The sequence below is a fragment of the Erithacus rubecula genome, assembly GCF_903797595.1.
Source record: "Erithacus rubecula genome assembly, chromosome: 21".
In the NCBI taxonomy this organism is placed as follows: Eukaryota; Metazoa; Chordata; class Aves; order Passeriformes; family Muscicapidae; genus Erithacus; species Erithacus rubecula.
The window spans coordinates 1999068-2021820 of record NC_136673.1 but is presented as its reverse complement, the minus strand read 5'-3'; the positions used below and the strand labels follow the sequence as shown (position 1 = coordinate 2021820).

Genomic DNA, 22753 nt, shown 5'->3' with positions numbered 1-22753 from the left:
ACATCAGGGTTCTGCTCTGGATGTGTGGTTCCACATCTCACTCTGCACTGAGAGGCTGATTCTTGGAAAGAAGCTCCCTTGAATGGTTCAGCATGCCAAGGTCAATTCTCTACCCTCAACAGCACAATTGCAGCTGCATTTCCAGCTGAGTGGTGGAAATGAGACCTAAAATTTCCATGGAAACATTATCATTTAACAGAAAGTAATTGAGCAGAGTGTTTTTAAAAGGCTGTCATTTCACATTAATCATATTTGATGGACAGGTGAAGAATTTTTGGTATAGATGTGTAATGATGTTACAAATGCATGATAGGATATGAACATGATGCAGAACATCAAGTAGATGAGTTATGGAAACAGAATTTGTGTGATTGTGCACAGTGTCAGTGCCTCTTTGTAAAGGATTTCTCATTTAATGTAAGGTTTGCTCCTGGCCTGGTCATGCACAGTTTCCCAGACTCAAAAATGGCAGATGGCTTTTAGCCCACTTAAAATATTCTAATTAATAATGTTCTCATACACAAAAGCATAACAAAAAACTTCTTCAGTTACTGCCATGACAGAGGAGAAATACCCACCCCTGGCTTTATCAATAACCATGTCATTGTTCCACACAATTCCAGCAGCAAGTGGAGCATTGTTGGTGGCATAGAAACCGTTTTTGTGAGAACCCATGGCAGGGTGGCCCTGTCTCGGTACAGTGCTCCTCTCAAGAGCACAACTTCTCTGATTACATGATGGAGAAAGCAGAAGAAAAACAACAGCTGGCTGTGGCCTGCCTGCCTGTCTTGGATTTACCTCAACTGACTGGTAGTGTCGAGGAAAAACTCCATGAAAAATGCAAGAAGTTGGGAATTTCTGTTGTTTCTGAATGCCACTGGAGATGTCTGACTCTCTCTCAGATGTGTTATTACAGTTTCTGATGTTTCACAGAAAATGCTTCCTGGGTTCCTTTCTCAAACCTCAAACAGCCACGGGAGGATGAGTGTGCTCTGGGTGATATTCCCAAGCACATGAGTCATAAGATCCATATCTTTGTGTGCATACTTAACAATATTCAAGCAATTTATTATTACACCAAACTTCTTAGGAGTCTAAATTATTATCTCACCAACAATTATAACTTGTTACCTGTGCCATCCCAGTTTGTCCCCCAGAACTTGGCTCAGGGGTGCTCACTGGTGCAAGGAGGGTGTTCTGAGCTGATTGATGTTCTGTTCTGATTGTAGCTGGTGAGCATCAGAGCTGGGCTTTGTGTGGCTCAGGGCCAAGGAGACATTGTTTCAAAAGGCAATAGCAAAAAGCAATGGCAAATGCAGTGGCAATATGCAAATGGATAGAAGCCAGAATGGCTAAAAGCAACAACTCTCCCCAGTACAAACTCTTATACAGGATTTTTCCAACAAGCTAAGACACAAACTCAGACCACTTCTCCTTAATCTGTTAGAATTGCAGTTTCTTAGCACACCAGGTTACATATAGAACAATGTATACAATCTGTCTTGTTCTATCTAAAAAATGTCAGCAATATTCTTGCTATAGCTCTGTTATGTCTAAGTCCTGTCTACAGCTGTGGGCCTGGAGCCTCTTGCTGAAGATATCAGTGACTTTTCAACCTTCACTAGAGCTCAAACTGCTACTGTGGCATTTGAAACCTTCACTTACTAAAAGCATTAGAACTCATCCTAAAACTCACTTACTTTTACTTAAATGTCACCTTTATGTGTGAGTGGCTTAATATACTTTAATCCATCCAAAGGCTTTAATTCAATCTCTGCACTCTGATTTCTCTCTGAAGAATTCAGGGAGACCCCTGACTCACTGACTCCAACATCCCAATGCCCGTGCCGGTGCCCGTGCCGGTGCCCGTGTCCCGGTGCCCGTGTCCCGGTGCCCGTGCCGGTGCCCGTGGGTCCCGGTGCTCGTGTCCCGATGCCCCTGTCCCGGTGCCCGTGTCCCGATGCCCGTGCCGGTGCCCGTGGGTCCCGGTGCTCGTGTCCCAGTGCCCCTATCCCGGTGCCCCTGTCCCGGTGCCCGTGGGTCCCGGTGCTCGTGTCCCGATGCCCCTGTCCCGGTGCCCGTGTCCCGGTGCCCGTGTCCCGCGGTCCCGCAGCCGCGCCCAGGGAGGCGGGCGGCGGAGGCGGGGGAGCTCCGGGTCCCGCCCCGGGGGCTGCCCGGCCCTGCCCTGCCCTGCCCGGCCCCGCAGCTGCCTCTGCCCGCGAGTGCCAGCACCAGGTAGGGCCGGGGGCGGCTGCCGGGGCTTCCCCGGCTCCTCGGCGCACGGCCGGGCGGAGGGAGCGGGGGCTCGGAGGGGCAGGACGGGAGGGGGCCGCGGGGCCGGGTTCTGTCCCGGGGCGTTTCCTGCGGCATCTGCCGGGCTCTGCCGGGCTCTGCCAGGCTCTGCCGGGCTCTGCCAGGCTCTGCCAGGTTCTACCAGGCTGTGCCAGGCTGTGCCAGGCTCTACCAGGCTGTGCCGGGTCCGCGGGAGCGCTGCCGCCCTGGAGCAGTTCCCGTCCCGCCGGGAGCCCCCCGCAAGCTCAGTGCGCCTCTGGAGCAGTGCGAGTGGTGATGGGAACAGCGGGGGCTTGTTTTGTTTTGTTCTTTGCCTGGGGGAAGAATGTTTGAAAGCTCTGTTTGAATAGAAATTCAAAAAATGTAGACACTGAAAACATATTTAAAATGTTTCCTAGGAAGAGTGTTAAAAAAAAAAGTTATGGGGATGACTTGTTTCAAGGAGGCCTCATTAGTAAGTAGATCCCTCTTGGAATAAAACTGCTTTGAATGTTATTTGCTCTTGGATGTAAAAAATCCGACTTTGCTAACAAGGATGATACTAGCATTGTTTTCCTTTAAGTCTCTTATTTTTCTTACTGATCATTACAATTTCCATTTCCACTACCAACTCTGCATGATGCAAGTTTATCAGCAAAAAAAAAATTTCCTTTATTTCCTTTGTGGGAGTAGAGCATGGCTCAGCTCAGGGTGTCCTGCTCTTGAGCCAGAGGGGGTGGGGGTTCCTTAAATGCCTCTCCTCCTTCGGGTTTCTCAAACTATTTTACAGAATACCTTAGAACATCCATCTGGAAAAATGAAGTGAAACCTGAGTACTGAGGAATGGGTCTCTCCCAGGCTATTGCAACTGGTTTCTGTTGGCCAGGAGACAGTTTATTCCATAATTTCTACCACGGAGAGATGGGAGATGGAGGCTTAGCCTGGGCAGGAGCAGAGAGAAGCAGAAGTCACCCCCTTTAACATCTGCTCCGTGGGATGGGTGCTGGCACTGCCTCCCTGCCCACCCCACTGCCCAGCCTTGCTGTGGTTTCAGGCTGTGGTTGGACTCTGTCCATCCCCAGAGTGGATAATGGCACTGCTGGCCTGTGCTCAGCACAGTGGCAGTGCCCATCTGTGCCATCTGTGCCATCTGTGCCATCACCAGGCTTGCTCCGTGGCTTTCACTGGAATTCAGCTTGAACACAGGGTGGGAATTTTAGTCACACCTCCTTAGTGACGTGGAGGTGGATGGTGAGTGTCTGAAATGTTCAATGTTTAAAGACAGGGAGAGATTTTCCAGGGGTTGGTTGAGAGATTAGCTGAGTTTTAGTGAGAGCTGAGTACCTGCAGTGTCCCCAGAGGAATGACTTTGGCTCTTGGCAGGGATGAAATTCCAGTGCTATGGGGAAAACAGTGGGGAAATTGAACCAGCCATCAATCTTTGGCTGCTTCTGAGTGTCAAAAGGGTGACAAAGCAGAAATGCTACTGCTGCTGCTAGTTTGACTTGGATTTTACAGGCACAAATCCAACATGTGGGTTTGTTCCTTTCATCACCAAAGCAGGGATGGGAGCACTCTGCAATCCAGGTTCATGGCTCTGATAATGTTACCAGGGGGGATTGCTGCCAGCTCTGGCTAAAAGGCTGCCTGAAGTGTTCCAGTGCAGGGCTGCTTTTGTAATGATTTTACAGTTTGGGGAGTGCTGCAGCCATGTCCAGCATTGGTGCTGTGGGCAGCAGTGTCACTGAGCCTCTGTGCCAGGGAAGGGCTGGGACCTTCCTTCAGCTGCTGACCCAGACTGAGCCACTGCTTTCCCCCATCCCATATTCAGATAAAATAACTTTTTCTTGTAGCTTGGGTGTTTTGCAGAATTCCGGTGGGAACCAAACCATTTTTAAAATAGCCCTGTGACATATTTAGTGCTCAGGGTTTATATCTGCTTTCAGCTCACTTACAAGTACAAGCTTTCCATTTTAATCCAGTCCCAGACATTAGTGTTGCTGCTGAGTGGCATGTATGGGAAAGAGGATTTTGGACAGAAATGTGCTGCTTCACAAAACAACTATTGCCCTGTTTTACTTGGGAATCTGGAGACATAAAGAAACTTTTTTTTTTTTGTTCTTTAAGCTGAGGTGATCAAGTGTTGCAGTAAAGCAAAACATGGTTAAACACAGATATGAAGTAGCCTGGGTACAATAACTCCTGTGTAGAGAGAAGCAGCTGCTCTTGTTTTCTGTTCCCTTCCACAGCACTCGGGAATTATCATGTGAACTATCAAATTCTGAGTGTGTCTCTGCCTCTTCTCAATTATTATCAAATGTTTTTCCTGAAAAGGCAGAAGATTCTGATGTAGACAATTTGTCTGTAACAAGCTGTGTATTCTTTCTGTTGGTGAGTGATTGTTTGGTTCTCTGGACCAGGTATTTGATATCCCTTCTAACAATTTCAGCTGAAAATTGTATGTATTGATATTTCATATGTTTACTTCTAATCTCTTCTGGATCTTTTTAAACTCAAGACTCAAAGGATGCCTTGTGCAGTGGCTTTCAGAGGCCACTGAGGTTTTGCATTAGGAAGAAAACCTCAAGTTGTCTTTTTTTGTGAAGCTTTTGTGCAGCTCTTTGTGTACCTCTGTCACTTCATTTGTTCTGCTTCTCACAGCGTTAGCTCAAGTGTGTTCTTTTCAGTCTCTTAATCATTAATTAGACACTTAGAAGCCTAAGGGAATCGGAAAGAAATGCTCTGGATGATTAATTCTTTTCCCATAAAAGCACTAAGCTTGCTGGAGCTCTCAGCTCTGAGCCATGCTGGAACTATTTTTCCTGTGTCAGGCACGAGCTCCCTAGGTGGGGATAGTGCTCAGCCATTGAGCTGAGAGCTGGATTTTGGCATTTTGGGAGGTGTTTGACTGCAGGAGGCTCCACAAAGCCGTGGGAGAAGGGAATGCAGCCCCGGGGCACGGCAGGGCTGTCGCGCTGGCTCAGCACTGTCTCACAGCAGATGTTTGCACAGAGATGAGAATGGAAAAGTGCTCAGGCAGCTCCCCTCAGGTCTGTCCTTGTGACTTGGGCAGTCGGGAATGTCTCGGTCAGGGATTTCTGACTTGGTTCGGGTATTTCAGTGGGGAGGAGAAAGGTAAATGTGTGGTGGGAGTGTCTGGGCACCGCGTGTGCACCAGCCTGGATTTCAGAGATTTTGCCTCTGCCTCATCTCTGCTTCCCAGCATGTCACAGGCCTTGGCAGATTTTCAATATTTACACTGTGTCCTACACCCTGATAGCGAGTTACACCAATGGCCAGAGCAGATTCATCAGGCCCTTTATCAGCTGTCAGACACTGCTGTGTTTGCCCTGCAGCAGGGTGTTCCTGCACTCTCCGTGTGCCCGCGGAGGGGAAATGCTGGGAATGTTTCCCTGCACAGCACGGGCTGGCTGTGCCCATCACTGTGGGCACCCTGCCCATCCAGGCTCTTCCAGGGTTTTGGAACAGAGCTGCCTGTTAATGTGGCACTGATAAATCCCATCAGAGATGAATCGGGTCAGGCAGTGTCCATTAATGTCAGCCCAGTAGTTCACACCTGCTCAGGGCAGGGAGGTGAGCTCAGGGAAGTCAGGAAAGGCAGTAGCAGCCTGTCTCAGCAGGGCGCCCGGGTATTTATCTCTGATTATCCACTGATGATGCATTTGCAAGGTTAAATAGAGCTCTGACATGAGTGGGGTTAAACAGAGCTCTGGGGTGCTTTGCAGTGCTGGGCTGTCTGGAAATGCCAGCTTGGAATGGCCTTGCTGGATCTGAGCCCTTCTGGGAGCCTGCAGGAGCCGCTGGCATGGGAGTGGCTGGTTGGGTTGGTATTCTGGGCATCTCACACTGCCCTCTGGAGTTTTTATTCACTTCGTTCAGTATTCTACTTCCTTCAGTTTCCCCGGCTTTGGAGCTTGGTGAGCATCTCACTCAGGATATTCCAGGTTGTCAGGTTTGTGTGATCAGCATTTGGGATGTGATGGTGTCTGGATGGAAGGGTTAGGTGGTATGGACTCTGAAGATTTATATATTTTTTCCTTTTGCCTGTTTCAAAGTGTTCTTTTCTGACTATAGCCTGTGGTTTTGGTCTTTCCTTTTCTCTTGTTTTGTTCCTCATTCACCTCCCACTGAGAACCTGGAGAGCTGGAACTGCTCTGAGCTGAGGTCCCAGCACGACTGGAGTGGGAGAAACAACAGTTTGTCTGTATTAGGGCAGCCAGGCAGTGGGACACTGTCCAAACCCAAAGTTTAGACATATGTTATTTACTCAGTGTTTCCACATGCAGTAAAAGTACAGCTACAATTCAAAACAGCATCTTTTAAACGCTGGAGGAAATGAATCATCCCGGGATCTCTCAAGATGGACGGAGGCTGCTGCAGTGAGCACTGACACCGTGAGGAATTTCCCTTCTTTCAGGCTGTCTGCTCTGACAATCCTTGTGGTTCCTCCTCAGCAAGGCCTGAACACTGCTTGAAATGAAATACAATGAAACCCCGTCCTGTTAATCCCGTAGCTCCGAGGAAGAAGGGATGAGAGTTCCCAGCATTGCCCTCTTGTGGCTGTGCCCGCGGGATGGGAGCTCCGGACACGCCTGGAGCTGGAACAGCCTTCGTGAGAAGCTCTGAACCTTCAGCCACAGCCACTGACAGCCTGGCCACGCCTGCCTGTGTCAGGAGAGTGGGACAAAATGGAGAGGGGACCCTGGTAACTCCCTTTCCACAGTGATTTATTTCAGAGTTGGTGTTTGTGGAGAAAGCCACTTCATGGGAGTGGGGAAATGGGGGAGTCTTGTCTCTCCCTGAGGAGGGTGGTGATGTGCAGAAGCTGTCAGCACTTCTGTGTGCTGGGGCAGGGCTGGGGGAAGCTTTCACTCATAGCTCTGTGACTGTTCCCTGCCAGCAGGTGACAGGAACCTGGAACCCTCAGCTTCACCTTCTGCTCCTTGTCTGATCTAAAAGGAGTACCTTGATTTTTAATGTCTGTTAACTCATTTTGTTAGTACTGAGTTGCTTCCTGTGGAGGTTTTTGATGTGAAAAGTTGAATTCTATGTGGAGCTGATGTGGAAGGGAGGAGTTGATGGACTCCCACTGCCCCTGAGGTGACACCAGACCTGCTGTGCCCTGTCACTGTGGCATCAGCAAAATTCATTTGTGTGCTTTTTACTCAGCCCTGCCATCTGCCTGTACCCCTCCCTTGTCCCACATGTGGCAATGACCCCTGAGTCCTGTCATTCACCCCAGTGCCTGGGCCTGATGCTGCACGAGGGGTGCAAGGCCACACTCCTGCTTCCCTTTTGGACTTGTTCTAGGCCATCTCTCCTGCTTTCCAGCCTTTCTCTGGCAATTATGTGTTGCTCTGTTCCTCTTTGGGTTGTGGATCACAGATTGAACAACTTCTGTGCTGCAGAGGAATGTATCAGCTTGTTCTCTGGGGAAGGAGAGTTTGCATAAAGTTGCAGATGATTTCCCCTGAACAGGCAGGACCTGGAGACTGGAGGAAGAACATCTGTGTCATTTCCCTGCAGCTGACCACAGGCATGTCCTCACTGCTCCCTCAATGTGTTCTGGCTGTCACCAGCAGCTCTCTCTCTGGGACACAATTTGGGGAGGTAGTCATGTTTTAATGTGCTGGTTTATGTCTTATGTGTTACACAAGCACTCCTTAAATATTTTTTCAGCACTGAACAATGATTTGTGTTGGAGTGTAAGTCAGGATTTGTTTTTGCTCCCCAGTGAATGAAAGTGGTCGTTGGTTTCCAGTGATGCAGCCTGCCCAGTGCTGTGTGTGTTTAAGTGCATGATTCAGCTCTCACTTATGCTCAAGGCAGGGCTCTGAACCAGCTGATAGGATCAGCAGATTTCCCTGGGTGTGTTTCAGATGGCAGACCTGTCTGATCACCTCTTTCTCCTGTGCAAGTAATATTCTCCCCAGCTTACATCACTGCAGCTGAGAGGAAGCTCAGGTGTTTGTGTTGAAGTTTTCTGCTGGGGTGCATGGGCTGGAAGCTCTGTGTTTACTAAGTGGGTTGTATTCAAAAGGTACAGAGCCCAGAATAGAGCTGGTGTGACTCATAGTACAAACAAACAGCTGGAAAAAGTGAACAATACTCAAATCTTCTGGGCCTTCTAACTTGCTCAAGTGGTTTAGTAGGAATCTTAACAAATGCAAAAAGCCTACAGATGCACAGCTAATGCTGGACTTCGTGTCCTGGACTCTTGATCTGAGTTAGGCAACTCAGTTTGAATTTTTTTTGGATTTGTGGCTTTTCTGTTAAGATGTAGCTGCAGGGAATGCCATGAGCTGTGCTGCTCCTCATACAGGGAGCTGAAATAGTTTATGGAGTCACCATGGCTGGGGAGGAAGAGGCTCTCTTTTTTCTTATCCCAAATAACCTTTGTTTACTGGCTTCTTCAAAGGATGGAAGGAAAGGGGTTGGGTTTAGTTATGTGTATATATAAATTTAGGGCTGTCTGGAGACTGAAAACTAAGCTAATCCATCACTTTCTATATTTTTCAATGCCTGTCCCCTTGGTAACAAAGTTGAAGTCCTGCCAGAGTTATTTTCACTGGTTTACTGAAGAATTGCTGATATTCTATACTGGTTTGGCAGGGAAGCTGAAGGAATAAACAAATATTTCCATTTTCAGGGTGTGCTGCCATCGCTGTGGATCCTCTGCTGAATTTTCTCCATGTTCAGCAGCATCATGTCCTGAGTTTTGGATTGTCAGAACCCAAGTGATCCTGGGCTGTTCACTCTCACAAGCTTTGTACATTCATCAGAGTTTTTATGGGTCAGCAGCAGATCAGTGAATAAAGAAATGGCTACATGGGCAGTCAGACAGTGTAGATTGTGTTCAAAGTGCACAAAGAGCTGAACCTGAAGCAAGCAAACAACTTTATTGGGGTTTTTGTTTGTGTGATCTCTTCAGTGTTGTGATTTTAGGCCTGGGGAATGCAGCCCTTGCTCTGGGGTGTTACTGTGACAAGTGCAACCTGTAGATTTCCTGGGATTGATCCTGCCAGGAGGATTATACCCCTTTGGCTCTTGCAAAACAAGGATTTAGGGTTTTCCTGTTGTTGCAGCAGAAATCCAGCAGTGATTTACCTCTTCTGGCACTAGATATTGGAGGTCTGGAATGCTGTGAGATAAGGGAGGCTTTATTTTTTGAGGACATATATTGTTTATTAGGAGCAGTTCATATTCTCCTGGCAATGTTTGGCAAATAAATAAAAGGAAAGAGGGCATTAGTTGGGTGGAAATGCAAATGTTTGCCCCCAAGGTACAATAAGGATTGGTGCACAAAAGGCATTTTTGTAACATGACTGTAGTGTGGATACAGGCTCTACTCAGATTTACTGTTCTCACATTTGAGAAACTCAGTCTGTATTTGCAGGTTATTGTGATGTTCTGCAAGTGTCATCCTTTAAAATCAGAAATACAGGCTTTGCCATGTAGGAAGGCAGGAATTGGAGCAGCAGGTGGTTTGGATGCTCTGTGGTGACGTGTTGGCTGCAGCCCTTCCTGTGTGGGATTTGTTTATGCAGCAAATTTAGACAAATTATCTGAACCCATCATGAGTCGACGCCAGAGCTGCAAATGAGCACAACCACATGGGCATGTGGGCTCCCCTTGTTTCTGTCTCATTTAATTCAGCCAAGCTTTCCTGAGCAGCTCTGTGCAGGTAAGTCCTGGCTATATTTGTGGTTATATTCAGGTGTGAATTGCCACAAATTATTACAAATTAATTGGGCCTCACAAAAAATGTTGTGCACATTTTTCTCTTGTTAGTGGGCAGTTATTGAATGAAATAAAGATTTTTTTCCTTTCCCTGCTGTGAGTATTGGATGATATTATCTTGTAGAAAGTTACTTTTGCTACATCATTAAGCTTTAGATGATGGTAGGTGTGAAGATGTGAGAGATTATTTGATAGGGAGGAACCCAACATTAATTATTCCCTATATAGATTTTGCAGTGTGAGGAGATTCCAGGCTCAGTGTCCACAGGTTTTTCCTGAAGGGAACAGGACATTGCTCTCAGTATGGCTGTGCTGGGCAGTGCAGAGCTGGGCAGCTCCTTGGCAGAAATTCAGAGGAGAGTGAAGACAAACACTGAAGTGCTGCTGGTGTCAGTCTGGGAGGGCCAGATGAGGGAGGCACAGTCACAGGGATGAGAGCAGAGCAGAAATGAAGAATTTAGGGAGAGGCAAAGAGAGCTGTTTGTTAGCAGCTGCAGGGTGGAAATAGGGAAGGTGCTTTGGGTTGGGCACCAGGAGAGACAGGAGCTGAGTCCTGGATCCTGGAGGTGCTGGAAGCTGCAGAGCAGTCGGGGCTTGCACAGGATTGCTGAGCACAGGGACTGGGGGGTTTCTGCCTTTTCTGGCCTCCCCCTGGAGGAAACAGCTTCCAGCCTCAGGGAGATCATTGCACATTTCCCTGAGCAGCACTCCAGGCTGCCATTGGCCTGTGGGCCAGGCACAGGCTTTGGTCAGTGAGTGTTGCCTTTCCTGCTGGGTTTGCCCAGGAGCAATTCCCTGGGATTGTTCCTGCAGGCCAGACTCCATCCCAGGGCCTTCCTGGGCTGGCCTGTCCTCCTGGTGTGGCTGCACATCTGGAGACCATAATGAACTTGTTGTCTTCCAATGGTTGCTCAAATCATTGGATTAATTTTCCTGAGTTCTTGTTTTCATCACTGTGCAGCCAAGTGTCATTTAGCTGATCCATCTGTACTGAAATCCTGTATTCCAAGCCCTTTTTTTGTTTTCCTTAAACAACTTTCCTTTGCATAAGATGTTGGCTGGGCACCTTTTTTGGACCAAGCTGGACAATTTTATTAACAGCAGCTTGAAAAGTGCTGTTTTCCATATCTCCATCAGGACACCCTTTTCAGTAGGGCCCTGGCGACCTCAGCTGGCAAGTGCCCTCAGAACAATGTCCAGAACAAACATTTCTGGGGCTTCATTTGACAATGCAACACTTGCTGCCAGCAGTAATAACCCAAACCAGCTGTTGGGGTAGATTTACAGCTATTCCCTCCAGGAATGGCTCAAATAAAATAATTTTATGAAAGAACACTATAATACACAATTTATGTACTGTAGCCCTATTTCTATTTTTTTTTTTTTTTGCCTGTATTTACATATTGCAGCTCATTAGGAATGCAAGCTTGGACTTGCAAAATGCCAAATTAATTAGAAGACTAAATAAATATTTTTTCAAGAATATTGTATCTGCATATGTCTGTAGATTACAATATGCTACAGTGGGATGTTAACAAAGAATATTATCCTGGGTCTTTTTGCCTTCATTCTGTGAGGTTTGCCCGGGTGTGGTTCTATACAGGTATTAATTTAGTAATAAAACGTGCAGAGTATTTTTCCATTTGGAAAGGACCCATCTCTTTCTAATGTTATGCAACCCAGTCATTTTGGGTTTGCTGCAGCTGCCAAAGCCTTCCTTGGAGTCAAGGTTCCAACATGTTTTTCACTGAGACTTAGACCTCTGACACTCTGAACTTCCTTCACAGAGATGAGAAATACCAGCAGGACTAGCACATTGTTTTTATTGTCTGTTTCAGTTTGAGACTTTCCAGTGAAATTTTCAAAGGTGACATTTCAAATTAAAATACATCAGCTTGGACCAGAGAGCAGCAGAGTGTTCTTGGGAGAGAGGGAAAGAAAATATCCTCATGGAGAGTGGAGAAAGCACAAAGCAGGGTCTGCTCTTTCCTTGGTGGAGGTTTTGTTGTGGAGTTTTATGGGTGGAGGGTTTGCCCCTTATTTAAGAATATTTTGAGATGTTTTGACCGTGGGAAGCTCAGCCTGTCAGGAATCCTCCCCTGGGTATGTTGAGAACAAAAGTGCCCAGCAGCACAGCTCCACACTGAGCATTTGATGGCTGCTCCATTCCTGAGGGCAGGGAAAGGTTCCTGCACTTTTCTCTCACTGGAAAGTCTGATAGACGAACTTGCTGCAGTGTGAGACAGTTGGAAGAATAATCTCTTTATTGGTGGCAGATTGCTGGGGTGCTACACTCAGCCCTGCTGCAATTCCTTTGGGCCGAGTAGGTTTGATGGCTGTTATGTTCCTGCCACAGGGTGTTGCTACACCCTCAGAAATACTTGCTTGTGCAATTATTGAATTACTGAATGAGCTTTTGTTCTGTCACCTCCCAGACCCTGAATGCTCTGTTGTGAACCTGGGATCTGAAATCCATCAGTGCATCCCCAAACCCTCCCGAGCTGTCACTGACAGTGGCGGGTGAGAACTCTGCTCCTCTGACAACTTCAGGAGCTGAGGTTGCATCCTCAGGTTGCTCAGTCCCATCCTTGTCTTCCCCAAATTCTCTTTCCCTGCATCCACTGCCAGCTGGAGCCGCCATGCTGTTCCACTGAGTCTCATCATCTTTCCAGCTTTTAGCTGACAAATGTTGCCTGTGTTGCTGTAATGGATCGCACATTGTGTGCGGTGAGCGCTGCTGGGCTCGGGGCTCGGAGGAGCCTTTGGGATTCCAGCAGGATTGTTTGCACAAAGCGTTCCGCCCCTGTGCTGCCGAGGGGGTGGGTGTGTTTGTCCCCGATAAAAGATTGGCTTCTGCCCTTCATCCTCCCCAGCAGCCAGAGGAGCAGGGAGCTGCCACTCCCCACAGCTCTGCGGGAGAAGGAGCCCATTTGCTCCTAGAAATGGGCAGAAAGGACTTCAGCTTTCTTTTTCTCCCCGTTTTGTGCACAATGGCTCTGAAGCTGAGCTGTGTCAGCTCCATGTCTGTGGCAGGGCTTGGATATGTTGTTACAGCAGCTCTTGTGCTTTCAGCTGTGGTAAGTGATGAGCATCACAATTAAACACTGAAAAACTTGTTCCAGCAACTCACAGGAGTTCTTCTCCTTTAACTCTCTGTCAGGGTTTCATCCAGCTTTAATGAGAATTTGGGAGGATTCAGGCTGACTGGAATCATGAGTTCATTCTTTTCCATCTTTGAGTTTTCAGCTTAGGAGTCACTTTGCTACATAACTTGCTATTTTGCTTTCTAGTTTGTAACATTCTTTATTTCTGCTTTGAAAACTGAGCATATTTTACTTTTGTCCATCATCTGCTGTGAACCATCCTCTTTGTCAAAGTACTGAATGCTTCTAATGTAACATTGTAATGTTTTCTTCCCTATTACCTGATAGCACTCAAAGGCGTGATATGATCCATGGACAGACTTCATTGCCAATACACCAGAAATATTTTATTTCCTTTCAGAATTACGAATGTGAATTCTTTTATAAGAGAGAGAAGTGTTTATTATGTTTGTTTAAAAAAGAATATTGCAATGTGTTGATGTATTGCATAAGTATGGCAATAAACATATTAAACCAAAATTGCAATGTCCTTAGGACAGGATGTTGTGTAAATTAATGTAATTCCTACAAGGGAGCAGTTAAAGTAACAGGTCAGAAGAGAAGAGCTTTAAGAAACCTGTTAATTACGTAAATGTTCAATGAATTTCACAGCATTTTCCATTTGCTTTTAGCAAACCTGTAAATCATGTTTGTGCAGGATGTACATGTGGAGTTAAAATGGGTTTCTTTCTGACAGCCAGCAATGTCAAGCTTCACTTATGTGCCATACTGAAAAATTATAAATTAGTAAGGAAAATACAGAGATTAAATCCAGAGAGAGTAGAGTCTAGAAGAGGATAATCCAGGAATAAACCAGGAGGTAGAGATGGTTGGAAGTGAAAATTAACAGTGATCAATGGAGAGGGATTCTTTCCACACACATCCTTATTTTTTCCCCCCTTCAAAATTCAGTGCATGAGAAAAAAGGAGACTTTCCACTTTTTGCTTGGCACAATAAGTTAAGAGATGAGAAGCAATTTAATTTAAATACTTGCTTGTGTCCTGCACACTGAACAGCATCCTCTGTCTCACCCCCAGCCTGTCAGCATGGTGGAACACGCGGAGTTTTTGAAGGCTGGGAAGGAACCCGGCCTTCAGATCTGGAGGGTGGAGAAATTTGATTTGGTCCCAGTGCCAAAAAACCTGTATGGAGATTTCTTCACTGGAGATTCCTACCTGGTGCTGAACACCATCAAGCAGCGCAGTGGGAACCTGCAGTACGACCTGCACTTCTGGTTGGGTGAGTGCTGGGAGTGTCCCTGCAGAGCTGGGAGCCCAGAGTGGCCCCTGAGCCTCTGCTCCAGCCATGGCCAGTTAAAGTTACCCAGGGAAACAAAAAGCAGCACACAGAATGCAGTTGTGGGTGTAAAGAGCCCTACTCATGTCAAATATTTGCATGGGCTCTGCAGTAGAGAGTACAGCCACATGATCCTAAAACCAGCTTTTCCTGGGCAGTAGGACAGGAAAGTCCCTGCTCTGCAGAGGTTCACAGGGAAAGCAAGATCTCAGGTGGAAGGTCTGGCTGAAATCCTTTCTGCCTGAAAGGAGGGAGGTCAGGTGTGTTCCTCCTGGTCAGGGAGTGGAATTTTTCCCTCTCCTAACTGCCCCCTGCAGTCCATGTCACAGACTACTGTGCCAAGGCTTTCCCTGCAGCCTGCAAACCCCAGGCTCTTTGACAGCATGCCAGTTAAATCTGCTCTCTCCCCGTGTGTTTGCACTGCTGAGAGCAGACCCTGCATTCCCTCCCAGTGTGTCTGTCCATGTTTCAGGTGATGAAAGCTCTCAGGATGAGCGTGGGGCTGCTGCCATCTTCACTGTGCAGATGGACGAGCACCTGCAGGGAAAGGCTGTGCAGCACCGCGAGGTGCAGGGCCACGAGTCCCCCACCTTCCTGGGCTACTTCAAATCTGGCATCAAGTACAAGGTGGGTGGCAGCTGACTGCAAGAAATGGCATCCTGCCCAGTTCCCAGGAGAGTGAGAATTGCCCTTTTTCCAGTTGCTTAAAACCCATTCTCAGCCAGATGTTTTCAATGAGTTGGAGCTGCACAGGGTGGAGAACAGCAGATCCCAGTGGGAAAGATTTGGCTGAATTGATAATACACAAGGAAAGCCCCAGAAAATTTTAGGAATCAAGGTTTTGTTTTTCTTCAAGAGGCAGAGGAAAGAACAGTCCCAAGGCACCTGGAATGAATTTAAGAAGCAGCAAAGTTAATGGGAAACGCCTACCCAGGAGATTTGATTTCTCCCTGCTTGCATAACAGTTTGACCTTGCAGTCTCTGTGCTTAGCCCACCCTCCCAGCATGTGCAATGTTTTGGTAAAGGAGATGAGCAGTAGTGGGAGTTACTCCTCCCTGCCATCACAATAAAGTGGGATAGAAGTGAAAACATGCAGTCAAGCAGTTGTGTCTGTTAGGAATCCAAAGGCATAGGGAAAGTGATATCAGGTCACATGCTTGCAAAGTGCTCACATTTCCTCACGTCTGAGACCTTCCTGATCTTTCTGTTTTGTTTATTTCCCACTCACTTGTTGTTACTTTTGTTCATTTAAACTTGGTTGTTTTGGGTTTTTTCTTTTTAGTATAACTGACATGGATCTTGTTGCCTGCATTGATAAGTAATTCCCAGTGTCTATTAGCAGAGAAAGTGAATAATTTCTGGGATAATTTCTGATAGGCAGGGCACATGGGAATACACATTTCCCCAGTCCTGATGTGAATCCTTGCTCCTGTGTTTCCCCCCAGGCTGGTGGTGTGGCTTCTGGCTTCAGGCACGTGGTTCCCAACGAGGTCACTGTGCAGAGGCTGCTGCAGGTCAAAGGCAGGAGAACAGTCCGGGCCACGGAGGTTCCTGTGAGCTGGGACAGTTTCAACACAGGGGACTGTTTCATCCTGGACCTGGGCAGTGTGAGTACCACATCAAAGGCAGGTGGTGGAATCCAAGGGGCAGGAGATGTCTGACAGTTCACATAAGATATTTTTTCCCCATCGTGCTGAAGCCGTCTCAGTGCTGAGGCTCCTGAAACACTGGCATTGTTCAGTCCCAGCTGAGAGCGCTGTCTCATCTAGAGAGGTGTTGTCATGCTCTGACACGACTTCCTCCTTCCCCCAGAACATCTTCCAGTGGTGTGGCTCCAAGAGCAACCGCCAGGAGCGGCTGAAGGCCACGGTGCTGGCCAAGGGCATCCGCGACAACGAGCGCAACGGCCGCGCCAAGGTCTACGTGGCAGAGGAGGGCTCCGAGCGCCAGGAGATGCTCCAGGTTATCCCCTCTGGCCGGCTGCAGGGGGAAGAGTGTGTGGGAGAAAGGTGGGGTGGGTGCTGGGTGTGGTATAAACACACAGCTCGGTGCACACCTGCTCCTCTGCCCCGCTGAGTTTCCGTGATTGAGCTGGAATTCTCTGCTGCTCATTCTCTTGATGGAGTGCCTGAGAAGGAAGATCCTCTTGGGCTGGCTGGTAATGATTTTTATCTCCCTCACAGGTCCTGGGACCAAAGCCCAGTTTGCCAGAAGGAGCTTCTGATGAGACCAAAACCGACACAGCCAACAGGAAGCTGGCTAAGCTCTACAAGGTAATGAGGAACCCTGACATAACTCTGGGGAGAACAAAGTGATCTTTGTGAAATTAGGTGGAGGTGCAATAGCAGAGAGGAGCTGAGCTGCTCTGAGTCCTACTCTTGTCTCCCTCTACTTTTTAACAAGTTTTATGTATGAACCTTGCTTGCTTTCACTGCATGTCCATCTACTTTCTGTTGTGTTTGTCACCACTTAGGAGTGTAGTGAGGCAGCTGGGACTTCCAGGAATTTTTAGGGAAAAGTGGAATGTGAAACAAATTAGGGAAAAGGGGAGGTTTCCTCTGTGCTGTGAGGCATTGTGTTAGGAAGGTGGCAGGAAAGAACTAGCAATAGTGAGTCTGAGAAGCAGGACCTGCCCCTTTCCAACACCCACATGAAACCATGACTTGGAAGGTGCCATTTTCTATCAGCTGTGAGTGGAGAAGAATGTCCAAAACTTTTTGGGATGAATCTTCTCTAAGCAGCCTGTGGTATCCATGGGGTAAATATCTGCTAGGATGGTTTGTTATGTGGCACTTTCTGCATTAGTCAGTAGAGGAACTCAGATTTTTAACCCACTGGGTACAGGGAGGCTGTTCCAAGTTACCCTTTGCAACTGAGGATATTTCCCATTTTGGACCAATCTCTCTTTGGTCTCAGCAGTATCTACTATGCTAGAAATAGTTGAAATCTTCAGAATAAGTGTTATGTTTTTGCCATACTGTTGCTGTGTCAGAGGTATCCTGTTTGAAAACAATAGTGCCTGCTGCAGCCAGTGCATTCAAATGGATTTCCCTTTCCCTCCCTGAATTGTGAGCTATGGCCATGGAGCAGGAGGGAGCAGAAGGTGCCTTATGTGACCTCTGTGCTGTGTTGTCACAGGTCTCCAATGGGGCTGGGAACATGGCAGTGTCCCTGGTGGCAGATGAGAACCCCTTCTCCCAGGCAGCCCTGAGTACAGATGACTGCTTCATCCTGGACCATGGCACAGATGGAAAGATCTTTGTTTGGAAAGGTATGTGAGAGAACCAGAGAAAAAAGAATTAATACCATAAACAGGCAGGTGTTCTCTCAGCCATCACAACAAGCATGGAAGAGATCCAACAATGGTCATTTGTTATTTGGTATCATTTATCTGGAAGGCTGGGCTCTTCTACTCTGCCAAAAAATACCTGGGACAATTTCTTCTCTGGGTAAAAAAAGCTGACCCCCTTTCTTTCTATTTTCATTAAAGGCAGAGGTGCCAACTCTGAAGAGAAGAAGGCAGCACTGAAAACAGCCTCAGAGTTCATTGACAAGATGGGTTACCCTAAACACACCCAGGTAAGGACCTGTGGCAGCCCCAAGCATTTTCTCTTTTCTGCCACATGGGCTCAGGTGGTGTGTCCCTGTCCATATTTCAAGTAGCTCCTGTTGTGGGAGATCTGCTGTGTTTTGGGAGATTCTGCAGTGCTGCTCCTGGGCTAAAGCAGCATTTACCCCAGCACAGGGGTAAACACAGGTAGTTTCTTCCTCTCAGATTCTCTTTTACCTTTCCCATGACCTCTTCTGAGAGTGAAAAGGAGGAGTAGATGAACCTGCTGTTCTTAGGGAGATGGTTCTAAAGGCTCATTCCTTTCAGATCCAAGTCCTCCCTGAGAGTGGTGAGACACCTTTGTTCAAGCAATTCTTCAAGAACTGGAGGGACAAGGACCAGACTGAGGGGCTGGGGCAGCCTCACGTTTCTGGGCACGTTGCCAAGATTGAGCAGGTCCCTTTCGACGCGGCCACGCTGCACAGCTCCAAGGCCATGGCTGCCCAGCACGGCATGGAGGATGATGGCTCTGGCAAGAAACAGGTCAGTGGTGGCTCAGTGCCCCTGGGAAGGGTTCCAGACTTTTCTTTGCTGCTTCATTGCATGGGAACAGCAGCAAGACAAATGGAGGCCGGAGAGCCATCAACTGAGGTCTTGTAACTACTGGGGGAATTTCTGACACAGAAATAGCAGCAGGGTCTTGAAAGCCCTGCAGAAAAGTGACTCCACGATTTCCCAGCACTGTGGATGTGGATTTATTCCTCCTCCTGTTTTTTCTCCCTGTTGCCATCTCATGTGGGAATGCCTTGGAGCACCCTGGGTTCATTAGTTTGAGCATAGAAGCAGGGGTGGAGTTGGGCTTGACCGGGCTGAGGCTGTCCAGAATCCCACAGCGATCCGGGCCGAGGTTTGGCTGGTTAAAAACGCCCCGAAAAGCCTGCGAGCTGCGCTGGGGAGCAGCCGCTGGAGCGGACGGGAATTGTCGCTCGGGTCCCGGCAGAGGGCGCGGCAGCTCCGGGATTCGGGGATAATTTGGGGACCGGCCATGCGCTCGCGCTGCAGCGCCCCCGCTCCTCTCCCAACAGATCTGGAGAATTGAAGGCTCCGAGAAGGTGCCGGTGGACCCCGCCACGTACGGGCAGTTCTACGGCGGGGACAGCTACATCATCCTGTACGATTACCAGCACGGCGGGAAGCGGGGACAGATCATTTACACCTGGTACGGGACTCACCCTGGGGCAGTCAGGAAACCTGGGGCTGCGTGGGGCTGCGAGCCCACTCGGAAAATTGACCATTGCTGGTTCCCGTTCCAAAGGATCTTTGGGGGATTAAGTTTCACCCTGGATAATTTTCCCTTGTAAACAAAACAATACCAGAGGTCTGGGATGTTTAATTTGAAGTGGAACAATGGGGGGAAGTACTATATGTTTTTTTATTTCATTTCCCCCCCCCCCCCCACTGGTTATTACTCCCTTCTTTGGATCAAGCTCTGCTTATCTAGGAAAGTGCTGCTTATCTAGGAAAGGTTTTCTTATCTCTCCCTGTACTTGCTGTGCTACAATAGAGGATAAGAATTTCTCCTTTGTGTTGAATGAAGTGCTGCAGATATTTGGTAGCAGAGTTTCCTTACCTCCTCTTGATCTCTGTAAGGTGTGTGTGGGGGGAAAGGCTGAGAATAAAGCTGAGATTTGGCCTTGTTCTCCAGGCAGGGCGCCGACTCCACGCAGGATGAGATCACAACCTCTGCATTCCTCACAGTGCAGCTGGATGAGGAGCTGGGAGGCAGCCCCGTGCAGGTAAAGAGACAGCAGAAACCAACCCCAACACCCCAGAAATGTGTATTTATATATATATTAAACACCTGGCCCAGCTGGGTGCTCTGTGAATATTCCAACTCGATACAGGGTTGTAAAATCCATTTCTGTGTAGTCTTGTGCTTCTCAAAACCAACAGCAATTTTCTTTTCCTTCAGAAACGAGTAGTGCAAGGGAAGGAGCCCCCTCACCTGATGAGCATGTTTGGTGGCAAGCCCTTGGTTGTTTACAAGGGTGGAACCTCGAGGGAAGGAGGCCAGACTGCACCTGCGGCCACGCGGCTGTTCCAGGTGCGCTCCAGCACCTCCGGAGCCACCAGAGCAGTGGAGGTACGTGAGAGAGGCAGCTTGGTGTTCTGTGTGCAGCCCATGGTGGGAATGTGACCCACTGAAGAGTTCAGTTCCTTCTGTGGAAGAGGGCCAGGACACAGGTTCAGAGCCCCACTGCTCAGAGAGAAAACGCACACAGACACCTCTGGCAACAACAATGGGGAGATTAAATCCTGGTGAGGAGAGGACAGGGGTTTGTGGCTGCAGGGACTTCCCAAGCTTCCAGCTTCAAAAGGCCTGTCCTTGTTGACACAGAGGAGTTGGTGTCAATGATTGATCAGTGTTGGCAGCAGGGGTGCTCTGCCATGGGGTCCCCAGTGAGCTCCTAAATCTCCTGCCATAACCACCAAGACTGGCACAATGACAGCCAGGCATCCCTGCTATAGGTCATGTGTACCTGTAATCACACACTGAAATAGTTATTTACTCTTCCCAAGGGGAAAATGTAACTCATCGCTTGGATACAGGGAACACACAACACATCTGACAGCCTCACATGCTCTTATGGAAAATCTTGTTTGCAGTTTATTCAGCTGTAGGTTCTGGTTTGGTTTTGAAATAACAGGCTCTATCTAGAGGATGGTTTCATCTGACACGTGCAGTGTTCTTTCTTTTCAGCTGGATCCTACAGCCAGTCAGTTGAACTCCAATGATGTCTTTGTCCTGAAAACTCCCTCTGCTGCCTACCTGTGGGTTGGCCAGGGAGCCAGCAATGCAGAGAAATCAGGAGCACAGGAGCTGCTGAAGATACTGGGAGCTCGCCCAGTACAGGTTGCTGAGGGCAAAGAGCCAGGTGAGGGGGTCACAGTGCAGTCTGCAATCATTTCTGTGTAGCTGCACATCCTCAGCAATTATTTCATGGATATTTTGTCTCTCAGAAGAAGAAGATGTGAACATAGGCAAGAGGGGTTTCTCTGGGGTATTTTCATTGTTTAACATACCTTGTTCATGTATGTCTGCGGGCCACTGGGGCTTTCTGACCCAGAAGAATGCTTCAAGTCCTGCCCAAACCATCACCCTGGTGTGGGTTCCATGAAGAGGAGAAGCATCAGCCTCCCTTTGTGTTTTGCAGAGAATTTCTGGGCAGCCCTGGGTGGCAAAGCCCCGTACCGCACCTCGCCGCGCCTCAAGGACAAGAAGATGGACACGCACCCGCCGCGCCTCTTCGCCTGCTCCAACAAGAGCGGCCGCTTCACCGTGAGTGCCTGGCCACCCACCCACACCCACTGCTCTCAGCCCCCCACCAGCACTTACACCTCATCTTTTCTTCCTGTCCTGTACAGATAAAGTGATGCTTGAAGCCCATGCTCATCTTAACCCCCTGTTTTTCCAGATTGAAGAAGTTCCCGGAGATCTGACTCAGGATGACCTTGCCACGGATGATGTGATGCTCCTGGACACATGGGATCAGGTATGTCTCGTTTACAGGGGGAAAAGAGGAGCAAAGAATAGGCAGAGATTGGCTCTAGATTGAGACCTGAACTACAATAGCCAGAGGTGCTGTTGTATTACAGATTCAGCACACATCAGCCACAAGGCAAGTCAGAGATGAATTGTGATGCTTTATGGAAAAATGATCAAACGTGCTACTTTCCCCCAATGTTAAGCTAGTGTAGAATTTGTTCAAGGAGTCTACAATTCATGTAGATAAAATGCAGGCAAAAAACTTCTCATTATTGATCAATAGAGGTTTGGTCACATTGGTCAACAACCCAGGCACACCAACCACAAGGATTTTCTGGTTTGTGTCACACTTGTTTCACTGAGACTTCATCTAAATAATCCCTTCATAAAGAGAATGATTGTTACTGAAGTAATTAATATTTTTATCTTTAGGTCTTTGTATGGATTGGGAAAGATGCCCAAGAAGAAGAAAAGACTGAGGCACTGAAGTCTGGTAATGTCACATTTTCCTCTCTGAACTATCCTTTTCTCATTTTCCTACTGTGTGATCATGACTCAGGCAATTTATATTCTCACAGGCATAGATAAAACCATAGGGCACAAACTTTCAGTGGGTATTTTTGTTCCAAGGGCTGATGTGAAGCTGCCTCTCTGGCAGCCATTGAGCCCCAGTTTAGCTCTCAGCTGAGTCAGATCCCTCCCTGTGTCCCCAGCCAAGCGCTACATTGACACAGACCCCTCCACACGGGACAAGAGGACCCCAGTGACCATTGTCAAGCAGGGCTTTGAGCCCCCCACCTTCTCTGGCTGGTTCCTGGGCTGGGATGATGACTACTGGGCTGTGGATCCCCTGCAGAGAGCAATGGCAGATGTGGATGTGTGAGCAATGTTTGCAACAGAGCAAGTCCAGTGCCTTCAATGCCTTCAAGAACTCCTTCCTCCTGCAGGATGTATGTTAACGAGGGAATGATGTTAATAGCCAATTAGCTGTGCAATAATTTCCGAAAACAATCGTGACCAGTCATTGACCCTGCTCCTTGCTTTGATTATATTTAATACAATAAAGCTTGTATGAAATATGGGAAGAACAGAAATGGCGGGGTTTGTTATGAAGAACAAAACATTAGAGAGCAGCTGTAGATCCCATGTTTGAACACATCTTAGAAACCAAAACCTTCTTTGT

General features: G+C 47.9%; 1 protein-coding gene across 3 annotated transcripts; it reads left to right on the top strand.

Moving 5' to 3' along the window:
* Window positions 1–2125: 2125 nt before the first annotated feature.
* On the top strand, window positions 2126–22664 carry GSN (gelsolin). Of its 3 annotated transcripts, XM_079324495.1 has the most exons (18): window positions 2188–2235; window positions 2691–2746; window positions 14214–14415; window positions 14945–15099; window positions 15919–16080; window positions 16286–16435; window positions 16657–16746; window positions 17612–17744; window positions 17964–18052; window positions 18351–18566; window positions 19109–19242; window positions 19729–19819; window positions 19996–20166; window positions 20785–20959; window positions 21239–21363; window positions 21500–21577; window positions 22003–22063; window positions 22284–22664. In XM_079324495.1, the coding sequence occupies exons 2-18, from the start codon at window positions 2714–2716 to the stop codon at window positions 22451–22453; spliced, it is 2235 nt and encodes a 744-aa protein (XP_079180621.1). In that variant the 5' UTR covers window positions 2188–2235; window positions 2691–2713; the 3' UTR covers window positions 22454–22664. The 3 variants fall into 3 exon arrangements, with proteins under 3 accessions (XP_079180622.1, XP_079180621.1, XP_079180620.1); XM_079324496.1 differs by lacking the exon at window positions 2691–2746 and having other exon boundaries at window positions 2126–2235; XM_079324494.1 differs by lacking the exons at window positions 2188–2235; window positions 2691–2746 and adding an exon at window positions 12742–13109.
* The last annotated feature ends 89 nt before the right edge of the window (window positions 22665–22753 follow it).